Source organism: Oncorhynchus gorbuscha, linkage group LG14, assembly GCF_021184085.1.
Source record: "Oncorhynchus gorbuscha isolate QuinsamMale2020 ecotype Even-year linkage group LG14, OgorEven_v1.0, whole genome shotgun sequence".
Classification (NCBI taxonomy): domain Eukaryota; kingdom Metazoa; phylum Chordata; class Actinopteri; order Salmoniformes; family Salmonidae; genus Oncorhynchus; species Oncorhynchus gorbuscha.
The window spans coordinates 48,905,807-48,925,040 of record NC_060186.1 but is presented as its reverse complement, the minus strand read 5'-3'; the positions used below and the strand labels follow the sequence as shown (position 1 = coordinate 48,925,040).

At 40.6% G+C, this 19,234-nt stretch overlaps 2 protein-coding genes across 3 annotated transcripts in view; one reads left to right on the top strand and one right to left on the bottom strand.

Moving 5' to 3' along the window:
* LOC123995016 (cyclin-dependent kinase 19) overlaps window positions 1–16,642 on the bottom strand; it is a 75,093-nt gene extending 58,451 nt beyond the window's left edge. The window contains exons 1-2 of the mRNA XM_046298219.1: window positions 16,384–16,642; window positions 8,403–8,478 (exon numbers count right to left, since the gene is read on the bottom strand). Of these exons, the coding sequence (XP_046154175.1) occupies window positions 8,403–8,478; window positions 16,384–16,511 (204 nt within the window). The 5' untranslated portion in view covers window positions 16,512–16,642. The remainder of the gene's footprint in view (window positions 1–8,402; window positions 8,479–16,383) is intronic.
* Window positions 16,643–17,446: 804 nt separating this feature from the next.
* The window catches only part of LOC123995015 (S-adenosylmethionine decarboxylase proenzyme-like), a 28,497-nt gene continuing 26,709 nt past the window's right edge, over window positions 17,447–19,234 (top strand). Inside the window, exon 1 of one of the 2 annotated variants that reach the window (XM_046298216.1) lies at window positions 17,447–17,776. In XM_046298216.1, the coding sequence (XP_046154172.1) occupies window positions 17,667–17,776 (110 nt within the window). In that variant the 5' untranslated portion in view covers window positions 17,447–17,666. The remainder of the gene's footprint in view (window positions 17,777–19,234) is intronic. The other variant, XM_046298218.1, reaches the window with a different exon arrangement.

The window sequence follows — 19,234 nt, the reverse complement described above, 5'->3', positions numbered from 1 at the left end:
CAGTTCTGCCCACACATTTTCTATGGGATTGAGGTCAGGACTTTTATGGCCACTCCAATACCTTGACTTTGTTGTCCTTAAGCCATTTTGCCACAACTTTGGAAGTATGCTTGGGGTCATTGTCCATTTGGGACCAAGCTTTAACTTCCTGACCGATGTCTTGAGATATTGCTTCAATATATCAGCATAATTTCCCTTGATGCCATCTATTTTGTGAAGTGCACCAGTCCCTCCTGCAGCAAAGCACCCCCACAACATGATGCTGCCACCCCCGTGCTGCACTATTGGGAAGGTGTTCTTCGGCTTGCAAGCATCCCCCCTTTTCCTGCTAACATAACAATGGTCATTATGGCCAAACAGTTCTATTTTCGTTTCATCAGACCAGAGGCCATTTCTCCAAAAAGTATGATCTTTGTCTCCATGTGCAGTTGTATTTTTTGTTTTGTTATGGCGGTTTTGGAGCAGTGGCTTCTTCCTTGCTGAGCTGCCTTTCAGGTTATGTCAATATAGGACTTGTTTTACTGTGGCTATAGATACTTTTGTACCCATTTCCTCCAGCATCTTCACATGGTCCTTTGCTGTTGTTCTGGGATTGATTCTCACTTTTCGCACCAAAGTACGTTAATCTCTAGGAGACAGAACGCGTCTCCTTCCTGAGCGGTACGACGGCTATGTGATCCCATGGTGTTTATACTTGCGTACTATTGTTTGTACAGATGAACGTGGTACCTTCAGGCATTTGGAAATTGCTCCCAAAGGATGAACCAGACTTGTGGAGGTCTACAAAGAGGCACTGAGTTTAAAGGCAGGCCTTGAAATACATCCACAGGTACACCTCCAATTGACTCAAATTATGTCAAACAAGTTTTAATGACTCCAACCTAAGTGTATGTAAACTTCCGACTTCAACTGTATAGTGTATGGTGACCGCTTCATTTGGCTGGCCGATAATCGTCATTCAACATTCCATGACCGTCACACATCTGGTTTCTCATCAGTGGAGGCTGCTGAGGGGAGGACGACACATAATAATACCTGTAATGGAGTCAATGGAATGGTATCAAATATATGGTTTCTGGGTGGTTGATACGATTCCATTGACTCCATTCCAGCCATTACTATCAGCCGTCCTCTCCTCAGCAGCCTCCACTGTTTCTCATAGTACAGCGTTCAACAGTATGCACTGTTTAGAATCATCTAAACTAATAAAACAGTGATCCTGTGCAGTCACATGACTACGAAATGTCTAAAAGTTAATTTTGTTATGATAAAGAGCAAACAGTATCTGCTATAACAACACATTGTATTTATCCTGGGGAATTCCAGAATATGCATATAGTACAGTAGGATAACAGTGCTGGTTTTTCATTTTAACATTTCAGGTTAATACTCAATCCCCTTTGACACAGAGTCCATCACAGGGGATTGGACCTTCGTAGAATCACTCCAATCTGAAGTGAATTTGAGAACACAGAACAAGAGTAAAGGGAGGATAGTGCAACAACAACGTACTGTAACCCGGAGGACAGCCTCTGTCAACGTTCATGTTCCTTTACAGGGGGCATCGCCTTAGTGAAACCTCACTGCCGTAATCAGATGCCCGTAATCCACTCTCTCGCTCTCTCTTCGGGTCACAGGAAGAAAATGGCAGCTATCCCAGGGGACATTTTACTGCGCGGAGTATAGAAAAAGTCTGACTGGGTCAAGATGAGGTCATATCAACATTGGGGTCTGAAATTATTGACACCCTTGATAAAGATGAGCAATATTTAATGACTGTATAAAATAAAAATAAAAATTGTGAGTTATATTGTATGCAAAAATAATAAGGTAATAGTATTATTTTATACTAATAGAATTGCTCAGAGAAAGATATTTGTTCAGCAAGTAATACATTTTTTCTCTCAAAAAGGTAGGGGTCCAAATTATTGACACCACTAAAGATTCTTATAATTAATTAATTCATTCCTAGCAGGCAATGACTACATGAAGGTTGTACCTTTACAAACTTGTTGGATGCATTTGCTGATCATTTTGGTTGCGTTTCAGATTATTTTGTGCCCAACATAAATTAATAGTAAATTATGTGGATATTATTTATGTGGATAAATAATATACAATATAGCTCAGTATTTGAATGATTTATTCTATAAATATTGCTCATATTTATCAATAATTTCATACCCCATGGTACATGGGGCAATGCTAGCAGATACACAGACTTCTACATAACTACCTCTAACTTCCTTCCTTACTGAACACAGAGACATAAAAACGGTATCCACATATTAATCGGAACTCTGGTGAAGTAGATAAGGCAGCTCATAGCCCAAATCCCGAAGTATCCCTTTAAGGTAGTACCTCAACATGCTCAGGTACATGGGGCAGTCAGGGCACGAGCTGTCTCGTGGTCTGAGTTGTTGCCATCTTTGTTTGGATTTGTGTCCCTGATTCTTTTTTTCTCCTACACATAGCGTGGCAATTAACATGAAAAGGTCACGATTTATGCACTATCAATCTGCTCGATCCATAAAATAGACACGTCTTGTGTCATCAATCTTTTGTGACCGTGCTGTAAATCCCAATATTGTACACATTTCCTGCTTCAAACCTTTCCTGTTTGTCTGTCGAAATCAGTAACAATAACAGGAAAGAAAATACAAATTGAGTACAAGAAAAATGTATTTAAAACAATATAGCCTCACCAGAACCCTCATAGTGAATGTGTGGCAGGAACAAGTCCTTGGTCTGTTCCTGGAAAAATGTGTCTTTTTTTTTTTTTTACAGGGAAAGCTCTGGCTAGATTTGGGTCAAACGTTAGCACAGCCTCTGTGGCCAGGACAGCCAATACACCTTTAAAAAGAGGGCTCATACGACCTGGATCCACAAGGTCTTTGGCTTTCATGCCACTAACCACCCCTGACCCTTATAAACTGTAAATAACACCACATATCATTTGGACAGTTAAATAGCTAACAATTCAGTTTATTTCTAGGGACATTTAAGCTTAGGCAGTCATTAGCACATGATACATTGTCACATTTACAGAACTAGTCAAAAGTGTAGACATACCTACTCATTCAAGTTTTTAAAAATATTTTTACTATTTTCTACATTGTAGAATAATAGTGAAGACATCAACACTATGAAATAACACACAAGGAAGCACGTACTTTTGTAACCCCCCAAAAAGTGTTAAACAAATCAAAATATAGTTTATATTTCACATTCCTCAAATAGCCACCATTTGCCTTGATGACAGCTTTGCACACTCTTGGCATTCTCTCAACCAGCTTCATGCGGAATGCTTGAAATTATATTATTAATCTACATAAATGTAGAAGTGTTTATAAAAATACTATATTCTCATTTTCAACAAAAGTGACTCCGAAATGACACAATACATTATTTGGAATGAGTAGGTGTCCAAACTTGACTGGTACTGTACAAGGGTTTAGATCAATGTGGGTTTTGTTTTACACTCAATGATCAAGAGTCAAAACAAGTCACTAATGTGACTTGGCGCAAAGGGGGAATAAGAGAGTGAGAGGACCCACAAGAAAACAGCGTTTCCTTGAGTTGGGTTGAGTCTTAAATGACATCCTATATAGTGCTCTCATTTTTAACCAGAGCCACATGGGCCCTAATAAAAAGAAGCGCACTACATAAGGGATAGGGTGCTATTTGTGGACGTATCCGAGGACTGACTGACTAACTCGCTGGCTTCCCTCACGCGGCTAAAGTGCACTGGGTCGATAAATCCAGGAGGCATGCTGCTGTGTGTTTGGGACAGAGGACCATTACGCCAAGCGTTTCCCCTGAGACTGAACAAAGTGAAGGCAAGGCAAGCATTCCGCTCTCTCTGCTCGTGCCGCCGCCAACCATTTGCTCTTGTTATTCCATGTCGCCCAGAACCTGCTGACTCTGCTGTGTCATTGAGTAACCATGGTGTCTGTGGCTCTGGGGAAGATTAGCGTAGCTACTCGCGGCATATTCTTGAACAGAATGGATACCCACACGCAGGTTCTCTTAGGTACGTAATATAACTCCCCTGAAGAACCCATCTCATGGCTAATGTGTGCCATAAAAAGATGCACAGAGCAATTCAATTTAAAATGGCCATTGGAATTATATCATCATTAAGCTAGCTTCTACCTCTATTTTCCTTTTTTAACTTCATATGAAACAAAATTCCAATCATACAACCGTCTCCCCTGTCGAGCTACTGTACTAAAAAAAGACGTTCCTCGGCATGGACACACTGTCACTGACTCTCATTTCATCCATGGAAACCAAGTGATAGAGCCTGTAAACCCCCTCCCTATGCAAACACAACCAAAATATGGTCATGTTTGCACAGTGATTAGAATGGTGGGAGAGAATAGCTGACTGGGTCTGGCTGACGGAGTGAAGAGCAGAACTACTCTGAGATCGAGCCAAAGCAGGTCCCAGAGGGAATCCATGATCATAGGATTCACAGAAAAATTCAGTATCAGGTGTCTTGTGTCGAGGGACCCATTATCCCTGTCCCCTAGTAAACCTGATTGCCAATGTTTCCTGTGGTGTGGTTTTGTGTGGCGTAGTGTTAAGACGTAATGTGTAGCCCTTCCCAATGTGGGCTTATCTGATGAAAGATCCCCTGAGAGTGCCTTTAGAAAAACTTTTTTACAACATAAACTCACTCACTCACTCATTTCCCTCTGGCCCTCCCTCTTGTTTTCGTGAAACAAAGTACATGTTTGTGCAAATCACTGTTGTCATTGTTTCGTCTGAAGGACATTTACCCTGGTCCCCTTTTATTGTATTAAAACAAAAGCCGTTTTCTGATATAAAATTAAAGAGAAAAAAAATGGGACTTGCTTCAGGGGAAACGCCGCATTTCAAACAATGTTTCAACCCTTGAGGTGGGTCAATCTAAATTGGACCAACAACACACCCACACCTGTTAGTTTAGAAATAGACTCTCGAAGTAGAATGGGTGAAATGGATGCCAGGATTGCACAATAACAGGGTTTTTAATTGGGGTTGCAGTGCCAATACACTGCTCAGATTTTCTGCATGAGTCACAGGCCGAAAAATCCTTTGGACAACAAGTGAGAAGTACTGGCAGACCTCAGGCCACACCATAAGCGGCAATAGCCCACTTATGAGAAGTAAGCCTACCACCAAACCACTAGGTCTATTGACCACCGACTGAGTTTGAGAGACAACGGAGAATGACACATCGAAAAGATATGTTTAACACAATGCTACCGCTGTATCTAGTAAAAGTCGACAGAGAAAAAGTGATCGAGAAACCCCATCAACCACAGACATGGATAAACCCACTGACTGACCAGAGTGAAAGCGAGCAGGATTCTTTCTCTAGGAAGGCTCACACACACGGAGTCCTTTATTTAGTACAGGTCTCCACAGGTCAGTTCACTTCCTGAGGACTTACCCAGTATCATCTAAAGATAGTTTCCTGTGTAACAGGGGTTTAAGGGGTGAGAGAGCTTCAACTTGAATCCCCACTGACTGGTCTATTGTACATTATGCAACCAGCTGCTTTAAGCTCTGTTTCAACAACCAGCTCAGTGGCAGTGCAGTGGTTACTTGTGGATCCTCTGACGCAGATGAGTTACAAGACCTTGCTTAATTCAATACAATTAATAGGCCTACACATCAACATACACTGAGTGCACAAAACATTTGCTCTTTCCATAACATAGACTGACCAGGTGAATGTTATGATCCCCTATTGATGTCACCTGTTAAATCCACTTCAAAATCAGTGTAGATTAAGGGGAGTAGACAGGCAAAAGAAGGATATTTAAGCCTCCAGACAAATGAGACATGGATTGTGTATGTGTGCCCTTCAGAAGGTGAATGGGCAAGACAAAAGGTTTAAGTGCCTTTGAACGGGGTATGGTAGTAGGTGCCAGGCGCTCTGGTTTGGGAGTGTCAAGAACTGCAACGCTGCTGGGTCTTTCATGCTCAACAGTTTCCCATGTGTATCAAGAATGGTCCACCACCCAAAGGACATCCAGTCATCTGGTTTCATGAGGAAACATTACCCATTACATTATGCAAAAGCTTGAATAAATAAATAAATAAATTCCAATGATTGCGCAATTTCAAAAAGTACTGTACATTCGCTTCTGAAAATGTATTACACATAATGATTTTTCCACAACTTCTGAAGGGACATACCAACATGGAAAAAGCAAAAAAGATCCTCAAGCCATTTGAATGCACAAAACCAATAACACATGGCAGCAAAACCTCCCTCAGTCAGTTGTGAGTGTGGCATACCAAACATTAAACTCTAGCACAGTTTGCACAACAAAATGGGGGGTTGCAGTGGTGGTGACACAAAGAGTCCATTGTTCTGTTGAAGCGAAGTTGGTCTGAGAGACTTTGAGACAAATCCATTTCTGGTGGCTCTTAACTTCAGTAGGCGCCCCTCGGGGTGTTATGTGATGTGATGATGGGAGCCTTCTGTTGGACTGCTCATCTAATAATAATAATACTAATTTGGTGGGTGCTTTTATTTGTCCTATTTCCCACTTGTACAAGATGTTTTCAGGGTATTTTGAATACTTACAGACAATGCGATTAATCACAATAAAAACGTGCATTAACATTTTAGAACTGATTAACTCTCAATGCGCTAATTTGAACATAGTGCTTTTTTAAATACAAATAAATGCTCCCATGCATTTGAACCCAGGTCTGTTTGGTATTTGAAATAATGTATTTGGAATACTTTCAAATAGGCCTACTTCCAATAGAAGCAGTTGATTCGGGCCATGAATACAAAGAAAGTAAGTATTTCATGAAAATGTGTTTTTAAATGACAAACAGGCTTGCATTTGAACCCAGGTCTGCAACTTTCCTCCTGAGGGTGTCCACAGGGTCTGGGTCAATCCCATAGCACTACCAAAAAGAAAAGGTAACAGATTGAAATTCATGAATTGAACTAACTATGGGCAATTTTCCAGGGACGTGTTTGCATTTCAACAGCATTACAAGTTATAGTAGTCATGAGGGCAAGCCAGCCAGTGGTGACACAGGGCTGACTAATCCATCAGTTTATAGTACAATGAATAAGCATCAGAGATCACACGAAGGAAAAAATTGCACACTGGCCAGAACTCTGTGCCATCTGACAATTCAGTCTCCTGTAGCACAAACTAGAGGACGGCGCCAGGAGAGAGAGTGAAGCAGAGCAGTAATACAGTCAGAGCAGTAACCTGACACCGACTAACAGTGTGCAGCTACACACGGTCATAGGCCAGGATGATAGGATCCACTGTGGAGGGAAACTGGGAGAGGGGTGCTATGCAAACAGAACAGGCTAAACACGCTAGCTAGATTCCCAATACTGGGAACAGTTTTTTGTTTAAGATTAGCCAGCCAAACAATAACGCACACATCCTTTCTACTCTCACAGTTTGCAGCCAACCATCATCCACTGAGTAAGCTTGACTGTATTGTGGGTAGAATACACAGTAGGTTTGTCACCACAACAAGTAGTGTAACCATTATACAACATTCTGATATTGTGTGGATCATGTATCACATACCTAGAGAGGTTGGTATGTGGAATTTACATAACATATCCCAGTCAGCTCCCCTATCCTGGTATGAACCATCCCGATCTCACGAGCTTACATTCTACTTCGCTACCCAGACACATCACATCCGTGTAGCGAAACAAAATGTAGGGAAAGCGAAGGGAAGATACCAAGTCAGTTGTACAACTGAATGCGTTCAACTAAAAAAACGTCTCTTCCGCATTTCACTCAATCCCCTCTGACTCAGGGGGGGGGGGGGTGTGTGTGTGTAGCATATACTCTGTGTGTAGCATGTGTTCTTGGACTGCTTCTCCTTTGCACTGGGTTAGGAATAATCTGCAGAGCAAGTGAAAAATGTAAGCGACCGCTGAGTGTAAGAAAAGAGGAGCTGAGTGTACGCCAGCGTCTTCACAAGGGGCACTCGTTTGTGTGTGTTTCTCTCTTTGCACCCATGGCAAATATTGTATTGTTTATAGCACATTGGAGGCCTGAACACTATACAGTAGATGTGTGGGAGCCATAAAATGTGCAAACCTATATATATATATATCATGTTTACATGGTGATGTCTCTACTCTTTATGCCATTAGAAACATTGCACAACTCTGGGGCTATTACAATCCCAGAAGCACATCAGTACAGGAATACACTCTACAGACAAAGTAGACAGTTCTTAGGTTTTTACTCTTTAATATAGCACCAGCTAAAGGGTTAAAGTCAAGAAAATGGCACGGTGCAGCGACTACACTTAATATCTTATTGTAGGAGAAAACACAGGAGAAGGGAAAACAACATTGTAGGAGAAAGGACTATACAGCGCCTTTAAGCAATATATTAACTTACAGCAATTTCCCTGCAAGCAGACATCGATATTCCAGTTCCTTCAATTTGCTTCAGTGCATACTCCTTCTCATCTTTCCTGCAGAGAAACAGACAAATAACCACAAAAAAAACAGGACATCACAAACCAGCTTTATTTCTTTGGCAATGTAACACAGGGACAAATCCCTTGTTCTTGAGCATAGATAGATGAATAAAATACTGCATCGGGTATTGAGGTTGTGTGTTTATGAGCGAGGGTCAGAAAGGACAGGGGATATGGAAATGATGGAGACGGACTGCTCGACGTGTTCTTACGGAACAGTAGAATCCCTGCCATTAGCAACATCCTCTTGCTGAAGACAGCTATTCCCTCGCCACGGGCGTGCTCTGTTGTTGTTGAGTGCAGCCTCTCATCATTATCTAACCACCCTGTATTTCAACCCCCAATGCAAACACACGCTCTGGCTTCAACCATAGCCTACATACAGAACTCACAGCACACACAGTGCGGAATCAGAATGATCAAAGACAAATAGGATTTTATTTAATAAGTGCAGCGTCAGGAAAAATCGGAGGGATTTTTTTCTTGACATTGTATTCTGAGGGTATTCCTATGCCCTTGTAAAAACTTGCTGGGGGTGGGAAAAGGCATTGATGAGATGTGCCTGCCAATGAAGAAATGTGAGACATGTTGTGGTATGCACACATACGGCACACTACGATACAGGGGACAATTGATTATCTGAGATAAGCCGTATCCTCGTAGTAGGGGAACATTTATTAACCCAATATTGACTTTTCAGAAAATATTATTGAGCCTATTTCAAACGTGTTCGATTGCAGAAAATGGTTTTGGTGAAAAGGTGAAAAACCTTGGATAATGGAGACCAAATGTTGTACTACAAATCCATAGTGAGTGGATGTGTTTTTTTGAATCAAACATGACATCTCAAACAACACTGTAATCATGAACAACACAGTGGACTGTCTAGTCATAGAAAATGCTAATGCACAACAAGAATACAAAACATGAGTTTGTAGGGTGGCTTTTTCTTTTGCTATTTTCCACCACATAATACGAATGGTAAATAAAGGATGCTTCCCTCCCAAAACAGGTAAGAAGATTGTGCATATATTACGGTGACATTTTGTGACGTTTTTGTTCGTTTTGGACTTCGGTGAGGTTTTTTGACTGTTGGCCACACATGTTTTTCCTCGAGGCTAGCCGACGTTCGGGAGACTAATTCTACGCCCCTTCGTTCGTGATTGGCCAACTGCAGGGTTTCTTCAATAAAGTCTTTGTTGTCATTCAACGAGAGACGACTCGTTTTCATGCACATTTTTTCATTGAGAAATACAGCACCAAACATCTTAGTTACTGTAGGTGTAAAATGGCGCCACCTAAGATCTCCTCGGCAAAAACGTCAAAATTAATGACAGATTTCTTGAGTTATCTTAAATTACTTCTGACTATTTTGAGGAAGTGAACTGGCTACAGCATCTCAAATAGGGAAAACAGTACTATTGACACTTTTTTTCTGTTTTTTCAAGCAAAGGTCTTTTGAGTATGCGAGCATGCTCGTTTGGTTCGCTAGCCGCCAGCCGAACTGAAGCATGCTGAAGCCTCACACACAGTCCACAGGCTACCTTTTGACCCCCACAAAAGCCTACATGGCCACTACACTCATCTGGCCACAATCCTGATTCATGTTCCTAAATGCACATATATGCGGATAGAGACTCTTCTCTGTTCAAATACCCATACTGTATACTACATACTATGTTTTTAATTTAACTAGGCAAGTCAGTTAAGAACAAATTCTTATTTACAAATGACGGCCTAACCCGGCCAAACCAAGACCACGCTGGACCAACTGTGCGCCGCCCAGCCAGATGTGATGCAGCCTGGATTTGACCCAGGGACTGTGCCTTAGACCGCTGTGCCACTCCGGAGCACAAATCTGTTGAAATATTAAATTAGGGATTATATTCCAAATGCAATCCTTATTTCTTCAATAGTTTTGTATCCATTTGATCTTAAAGACTGTAATAGAAGTTTTAAAATCCAGAGCATTCAACCCTCCCTCACTTTGGGTGGTTCATGTTACAGCTTTTCTTAAGTAATTAGGTTTATTCCTCCGTGTGAAGTTAAATAATTTAGTATCAACCATTTTAGTTACCGACAGAGGAACATCCAAGACAAGGGAGGTATAAACTCATCTGGACCTTCAGACTGTGATAAAAGTACACATCCAGATAAAGAAAGATCTCTTAATAACCAGGAGTTAAATCTCTTTCCAATGTCCTCTACAAAAGGAGAGACATTTAAGTTGTCCCTTTCTTTCTGATCTTTGCTAACTTTAATACCAAGACATGTGATCACATCGTTACATACGGAGTTTAAGTCACATCTTTTCAGCACAAATAATTCACATTTCCTAATATTCAGAGATAAACCTGATACACGTGAGGAGGCATTAATAACCTCAATAGCTTTCCGGACTTCATTATGATCTTTCAAAAAAAATGGTGGTGTTGTTTGCCAATTGTGAACATTCTCTCTTTATCTTGTACCTGAGTACTCCTAAAACAATCCTTATTGATATGAAGTGCCATAACTTGTGTGACCTATACAAATAAGAAAGGAGAAATTGGGCATCCTTGTTTAATTCCGTGTCTAATGTCGAATCTCTGTGAAGTTCCCATGGATAATTTAACAGAGCTGTTACTATTATTGTAAAGTGTCTTAATTATTGTACACCTTGAAAATATTGACCAAAATCCAAAAATTGAAGTGACTCAACAATAAAAAATAATGTTAAACTGTATCAAAAGCCTTGTAAAAGTCTACAAATAAAATAAAGCTATATTCCATAATGTGCTCATTGTAGTCTATCAATTCCAAAACTAGTTGAATATTATTACATATATGTCAGCTCTTCAAAAAAACAGACAGGGTATCATAAAGTATTTGGTCAATACCTTTAAGTCTTTCTGCAAAGATGGATGCAAATAGCTTTCCGTTAATTTGATTGGTCTCCAATTTTCAAACATCATTGGAACTTTGTTTGGTTTAGGCTTTACAAAAATGAGGCCTTGTGTCATAGAAACAGGCAGGAACCCTAAATCAATTGCCTCCTTAAACATTAAATATATATAAATTCAAAAATATCCTCCTGAAAATATTTATAGAATGAACTAATAAAGCCATCATTCCCTGGAGATTGGTTCTCTTTTAACTTGCTGATACATTTGTTTATTTCATTAATATAAATAAATTCTTCAAGACTTTTGGAAGTCTTCATCTATGAATTTTGCATAGTTTTCGACAGAGTCTAGAAAGGCAGATATGTCACCAGTAGGACAGACATTACTGGTATAAAAATTACCATAGAATTGTGAAACATATTTTGGAATATCTTTGGAGTTTTAATTTTCTTTGCCATCTATATTAAGCTTATGAATTGAGGTAAGTTCAGAATTTCTCTCTAAATTGTATGTATTTTGTGGGGGTTTTTCACCTTCCTCTAACCATCGCTTTCTTGATTTTACAAATGCACCTTTTGCTCTCTCTTCATATATTCAGTACATTTCTAAATAAAAAATAAGGAAAAAAAAACCTTTCCTACTTCATCAAGGTCCTCTATAGAGATTAGAGAAAGTATTTCCTTAACAAGTTTCTCTTCCCTCAATTTTTTAAGTTCAGCTATTTCTTTACCTCTCTTCATGACCTCCTTATTTCATACTTCATTAATTCCCAATATTTCCCATAAGACTTAAATAGTTGGGCTTTCCTCCAATTTTCTTGTATAATATTTTTGGCATCCATCTTGAAATGATCATCAGCAACAGCAACATCACCAACAGTCTACTATTGAGTTTCCAATAACTCCGACTCAGTTTATTAACGTCAGAGACATAAAAATTTAAAGATAAGAATATAACTTTAAGATCAGTAAGAATGTATGGTTCAATGGATACCTTGACTACAGTGTTATCTAATGAATTAAATCAACCAGAAGTAAATTCTTGACTGTCTGGACATGTCCTTGTTACTCCAAGTGAAGTACTTTTTATCAGCATATTTAGATCTCCAAATATCGAATAATCCAAGACTAAAACATAGTTTAAACTCAGGATTAATAATGCTGGATATCTGTCATTAGATACAGAATTAAAACCTCCACCTGAGTTAAAGGTGTATTTCTGGATATAAAAGTTAACTCTATTAATCTATTATTCAGTGACGTTGCAGGCTCGCTCAGTGCTGCCCCCTCTCATTGAGTATCTCAAGTTGAAGGCCAACCGATGTACTGCAGGCTGCCATGAGCAACTAAATTATCCTTATAACGGTCTGTGTGAGATTTTAAAGTAAATCGGTTCAAGGACATACATCTAGTGAAATAAAATTAATTATTGGTACCATGATTGTGATTTAAAAAAAAGTAATGGATCCACAAATATTAACCACGAAGATTGCCATTTCCACATTGATTATAATGGCGGATCCTGTTTTCTGGAAACAATGCCTGCAGTACCACTGTCAGCCTTCAACTTGAAATCCTCAATGCGAGGGGCCAGCCGTTCTCCCCTGGGCTAGGCCTATAAGTCTGGCTAACACCTAACTCAAAATCCTTCTGACATCAGTGTGTCACAGCTCTCCATCGCTGTGAATCACGTAAGTTGCGTCCGCCAGGCCTACTGCACCACCCCTGAAAGCATGCGTCACTGAAAAATCGGCAACAACAACACTATGTCTCAGTTTGACAGAGACACTATCCAGAATATTGATTAACTAAATAGAAAAGTCCCATTATCTATCAATATTAGTAAGCCTACAAATGACATAAATTAATACACAATATGTGCAAAAATCATCAGCTGTTTTTCTCAGGCTACTTGAATGACAGATGACACTACCTGTAAGAACTTAAATGTAAATGTAAATGAAAAAGCAGGGGGGGGTTCGCGGGAAATGAGAGGAACGGAACACCAGCATGCAACCGATTTCGGTTACAGTGAATTTCCACATAACATGACAATTCAGGTAGCCACGCGAACTTATAATATAATAATAATAATAATAACTTCGCCCCCATGTGGGTGCTAGCAAGCATGCTAGGTAGTAATAAGTATCAACAGCCAATCCAGTAGTGAGCTTCAATTGGTCAATAGCGTTGCAATATCGCAGAGTATTTGCATAAAGTTCAGCTTTCCCCAACTTTGGTCCCGCCCTTTTTACGCTCCGTCACCCATACTTGCATTGTCCACATTCCGTGAAAATATACAAAGCAAAAAAAGAAACGTCCCCTTTTCAGGACCCTGTCTTTCAAAGATAATTTGTAAAATCCAAATAACTTCACAGATCTTCATTGTGAACACTGTTTCCCATGCTTGTTCAATTAACCATAAACAATTAATGAACATGCACCTGTGGAACGGTTGTTAAGACACTAACAGCTTACAGACGGTAGGCAATTAAGGTCATAGTTATGAAAACCTAGGACACTAAAGAGAACTTTCTACTGACTCTGATAAACACCAAAATAAAGATGACCAGGGTCCCTGCTCATCTGAGTGAACGTGCCTTAGGCATGCTGCAAGGAGGCATGAGGACTGCAGATGTCGCCAGGGCAATACATTGAAATGTCCGTACTGTGAGACACCTAAGACAGCGCTACATGGAGACAGGACGGACAGCTAATCGTCCTTGCAGTGGAAGACCACGTGTAACAACACCTGCACAGGATCGGTACATTCGAACATCACACCTGCGGGACAGGTACAGGATGGCAACAACAACAACTGCCCAAGTTACACCAGGAACGCACAATCCCTCCATCAGTACTCAGACTGTCCGCAAAAGGCTGAGAGAGGCTGGACTGAGGGCTTGTAGGCCTGTTGTAAAGGCCATCACCGGCAACAATGTCGCCTATGGTCACAAACCCACCGTCGCTGGACCAGACAGGACTGGCAAAAAGTGCTCTTTACTGACGGATCGCGGTTTTGTCTCACCAGGGGATTCACGTTTATCGTAAAAGGAATGAGCGATACACCGAGGCCTGTACTCTGGAGCTGGAACAATTTGGAGGTGGAGGGTCCGTTATGATCTGGGGCAGTGTGTCACAGCATCATCGGACTGAGCTTGTTGTCATTGCAGGTAATCTCAACACTGTGCGTTACAGGGAAGACATCCTAATATATATATGCCATTTAGCAGACGCTTTTATCCAAAGCGACTTACAGTCATGTGTGCATACATTCTACGTATGGGTGGTCCCGGGGATCGAAACCACTACCCTGGCGTTACAAGCGCCATGCTCTACCAACTGAGCTACAGAAGGACCATCCTCATGTGGTACCCTTCCTGCAGGCTCATCCTGACATGACAATGCCACCAGCCATACTCCTCGTTCTGTGCGTGATTTCCTGTAAGACAGGAATGTCAGTGTTCTGCCATGGCCAGCGAAGAACCCGGGATCTCAGTCCCATTGAGCACGTCTGGGACCTGTTGGATCGGAGGGTAAGGGCTAGGGCCATTCCCTCCAGAAATGTCCGGGAACTTGCAGGTGCCTTGGTGGAAGAGTGGGGGGACATCTCACAGCAAGAACTGGCGAATCTGGTGCAGTCCATGAGGAGGAGATGCACTGCGGTACTTAATGCAGCTGGTGGCCACACCCGATACTGACTGTTACTTTTGTTTTTGACCCCTCCTTTGTTCAGGGACACATTACTCCATTTCTGGAACTTGTTCAGTTGATGTCTCAGTTGTTGAATCTTATGTTCATACAAATATTTACACATGTTAAGTTTGCTGAAAATCAATGCAGTTGACAGTGAGAGGATGTTTCTTTTTTTGCTGAGTTTACGACTTGTGCCAGAAGGCCCTATGCCAAATGATCGATCCTACACCCTCAACTCTGCACTGGCATTTACATTTTGCAACTTATTTATTGTTTATTACAGATAGTATATATTCTGCTACTATGGACAAAAGTTCCATATTACACTGACTTTCCTAAAGGAGGGATCATTTTTTGTCATCATAAGCCTATAATGGGCTATTAGGCCTACTGGCCCAATCAGATAGACATATAGGATCTCATCACGTTGATCAATCAATACTGGAGGTGATATACTGGATTACCTCCAGTATTGATTGATCAGTGCAGAGGAGTTCCTTTGTCCTATATGCATATCTGATTGGGCTAATAGGCCTAATGGTCCAGTATAGGCTAATGATAGTGTTATATAGTGATCTACTCTCCCTCAAAACCGAAATAGCATAGCCTACATTTCCACTTTCCCTCCAATCTGGAGAGAAGTCTATGCTCCAGGCATATCTTGAGATTGGTTCCCAAATGAGAATCAAAGACAGCAATCATTTGCTTGTGCAGGAAAAAAACAATTTCAATGTATTTTAAAATGATCCCACAGAATTGTTGGCGCCTTTGCAAAGTAAATGGTCAATAAGGAACAGGAACAGCAACAGCAAACACTTACAAAATGATTAATTGTGTGATATGAGTATTTTATCCATATTAGAAAACCATAATAATTAAGTATTTGCCAAAAATGTATATTCTAATCATTGCTGTGACACTTGTTTTATTTGCATTCCCGCACCAAGTTCGACTGTGTCAGTGCTCTTGAGAGATCTTGGCAATAATATGATGATTATTTTAAGCAGCAAAAACTTAGCCAAGTTGACCAAGATCATAGTTTACACGATTCTACTGGCGAAATTAGGCTTATATAAATAACTAATGTTGAAAGTAGTCTGGGTTACCATGAACAGGGTGTCAAATAATAAACATCATCACTGTGTTGTTTTGGGGGAGGACCGTTGCGAGTGAGTGCGTACATGAAAACAAAAACACAGACACTGGCAGAGCTCAGGGAGGTTCAAATGTAGTCTCCGTCCAACGTGCAAAGAGATATAGTCTTCATACGGCATTCTGCAATCAGTTTATTGAGTAAACAATAACGTTCAGAATCTTACCCGTTTTTGCGCTTAGCTTTATAAACGTGCCCGTATGTGCCTCGACCCACTTTGCAACCTTCATATTCGAACAGATCTTCTACCTTCTCTCGTTCGGCCGCGAGCTTTGTTTTGAAGTCGTAATCCATTTTAACCCATAAATATTTCCTAAATTACAATAATATAAAATATTAATTATTACATGCATTAATTAAATAATCGTGTCGTTTTATTCCCCCACCATTTCCTTGTTTGGGATTTTGGTCTACTCCGTTTAATGTTCACTGGCTCGTTGACGTTTCTAATTGGCACGCAAGGCTTTCTGGGGAAGGTAGTTTACAAAAACGTCAGCTTGAGTTATCAACATGGAAGTAAAAGGTTCGTGAAACTACATTCCGCATTTTGCGTGAGAGTTTTTATTGAACCTTTATTTTACTAGGCAAGTCTGCTAAGAACAAATTATTATTTTACAATGACGACGAAACACTCCCCTTACCCGGACGACACTGGGCCAATTGTGCGCCGCCCTATGGGACTCCCAACCACGGCCGGTTTTGATTACAGCCCAGGATGGAACCAGGGTCTGTAGTGACGCCTCGAGCACCGAGATGTAGTGCCTTAGACCGCTGCGCCACTCGGGAGACTTAAAGGGCAGTTACTGCACCTGCATACTCATGATCAGTCAAAAAATGGGGGAGATCAGTTGCAACATTTCATGTGTTATATACTACTCAAATTAACAAATGTGTCACCCTTTTGTAGTTTGACCCAACATGTGCAGGTCTCCTAGAAATATAGAAATAATCAAGTGAGTTTTTTCTCAAGTAGCCTCAACTAGAGGAATAGTCTACTATACTATACTCGCCCAAATGACATCTATTGCCTTGAGCTGTTACATGAGAGAGGTACATGTAGCAAATCGGCATAACCATCATTTTGTAATATGTTTGGAGATTAGCAATGTACACACTTCTGTCATGCTGACAGTTGCCTCAGCCAATCGCCACTTAATGGAAAGGACCCGCCAATGTGATTCGACTAACTTGAGGGTGACGTGATAGGCTAGGTGAATAAAATCACAGTGCAGTCCTCATTCTGCGCTTTCCACAGTATGGCCGGTGATATTAGCTAGCAGTCGCTCTACAGTATTCTCTGTAAAAGGGAAGACGGTAAAACCAAGAAATTACACCTGGATTGCTAAAGGACTGTACTTAATAAATTATAACGATCAAGCAAGGACAAGCTAATTAAGTTTAAAACGTAACCTACATTTAATTTCTGTTATTTGTGTCTGCTGTGCCACGATGGAAGAGAACGGTGCACACTTCTTCGAGGGAACCGAGAAGCTGTTGGAGGTGTGGTTCTCCCGGCAAGATGAGAATAAAGGAACAGGGGACCTCCGTACCATCCCAAGGTTTGTGGAGTGAAGATTTGATTAATAAATGACTGTCTGCTTGACTTTGCTTGCTAGCTAAGCTGCTAGCATGTGGCACTGTATGGACTCGAGCAATCCGTCATCTGAAGAACTGGCTGTAGCTTCAACCCTCAACAAGCGCTAAAAACATCGTAACCAGGTTTTCTATCTCTTTCTAGGTAGTCTATTTAATGACAACGAGCCCAGTTATCTCGTAAACCACTATAGCATTTTCACTGACATGTCATGTGGTGGCCGAATGAATTACCATCCCCCATATTCGACCGCTAGCTGTAGTAGCTTGGCGCTTGCTAACGCGGTAGCAAGCTGAGTCATTCATTCAATCGTTGTTAGTTAGCTAACGTTAACCATGTCACCTGTTTGTTGGATGGTTCGCTATATGTTGGCTAGTCTCGCTACATTTAATCAAACTGTCAAGCATGGTCTCCAGTAAAAATCTTTGTACTCTTAACATGTTCAGAAATGTATCTACATATGGCTTGAGGTATACGGCTGGCTACGTATTTGAAATCGAGTAGTTTTTTTGTTGTTGCCCAGGCAAGAGAAAGGGTACGATTGGGTTGAGTTTGACTGCGCGGGTTTTTCGCATACTGCGCATGGATTTGGAGTTAGACCGACGTACACGTGCATCTCTATGCAGTAATGTAGCTCATGTCAAGAGCTAGGTAGCTCACTAAATCTACAACTCAACAAGTGTTGTCATTGTGTAACTAGGGTTAGTAATTTTCCATTTCATTTGTTCTCCTGCGTCACGCATGTGGGCCCTAGCATCATGCTAAGCATGTGGTAGTGCCTTGGGGCCGTGCCTTGTGGCAACTTAAAAAAGTATATATTGGCTGTCTTTCTGTTAAGCTTTACATCTGCAATGCAGAATGAATTAAAAGCATAAACATAATAAATAGGGAATGGATAATGATCAGTTTGAGAGTTGATTGCCCATCAGTTATCTGAGAAACGAATCTTCTGTGACTTACTCAATGCATGAATGACGAGTAGTTTCATTAACGTTACATCGAGTCCATCTTGCTACAATTACTTGTGCAGGTATAATGAAATGAGAGTTTCATGATACTCACTCGTAGTTCTCCAACTTCATAAATTAGGCCCTTATTATTTTGCATTGCCCTAATATGTTAAAGGATGTTTCTATCAACCGTACTAAAAATGATAGAAATGCTCTAGTTTATAAATACGTTTGAGTATGTTTCTTGGAGTTCCAGCAAACGGCTTATGTATGATTGTCAGACAGTAGGGCAGGGATTCACAAACTAAATTTTTCTCTCTCCCAGTGATGATCACATTTGGATAATTTCAGAACTCCATGTAAAAAATTGATTTAATTGGCCAAGGTTTGCTTTATTTGGTGCTTGACATTTATTCACAAATTAGCCTGAGTGTACTTTTGACAGTTTCTATCTAAAGGAAGTATGGTTTAAA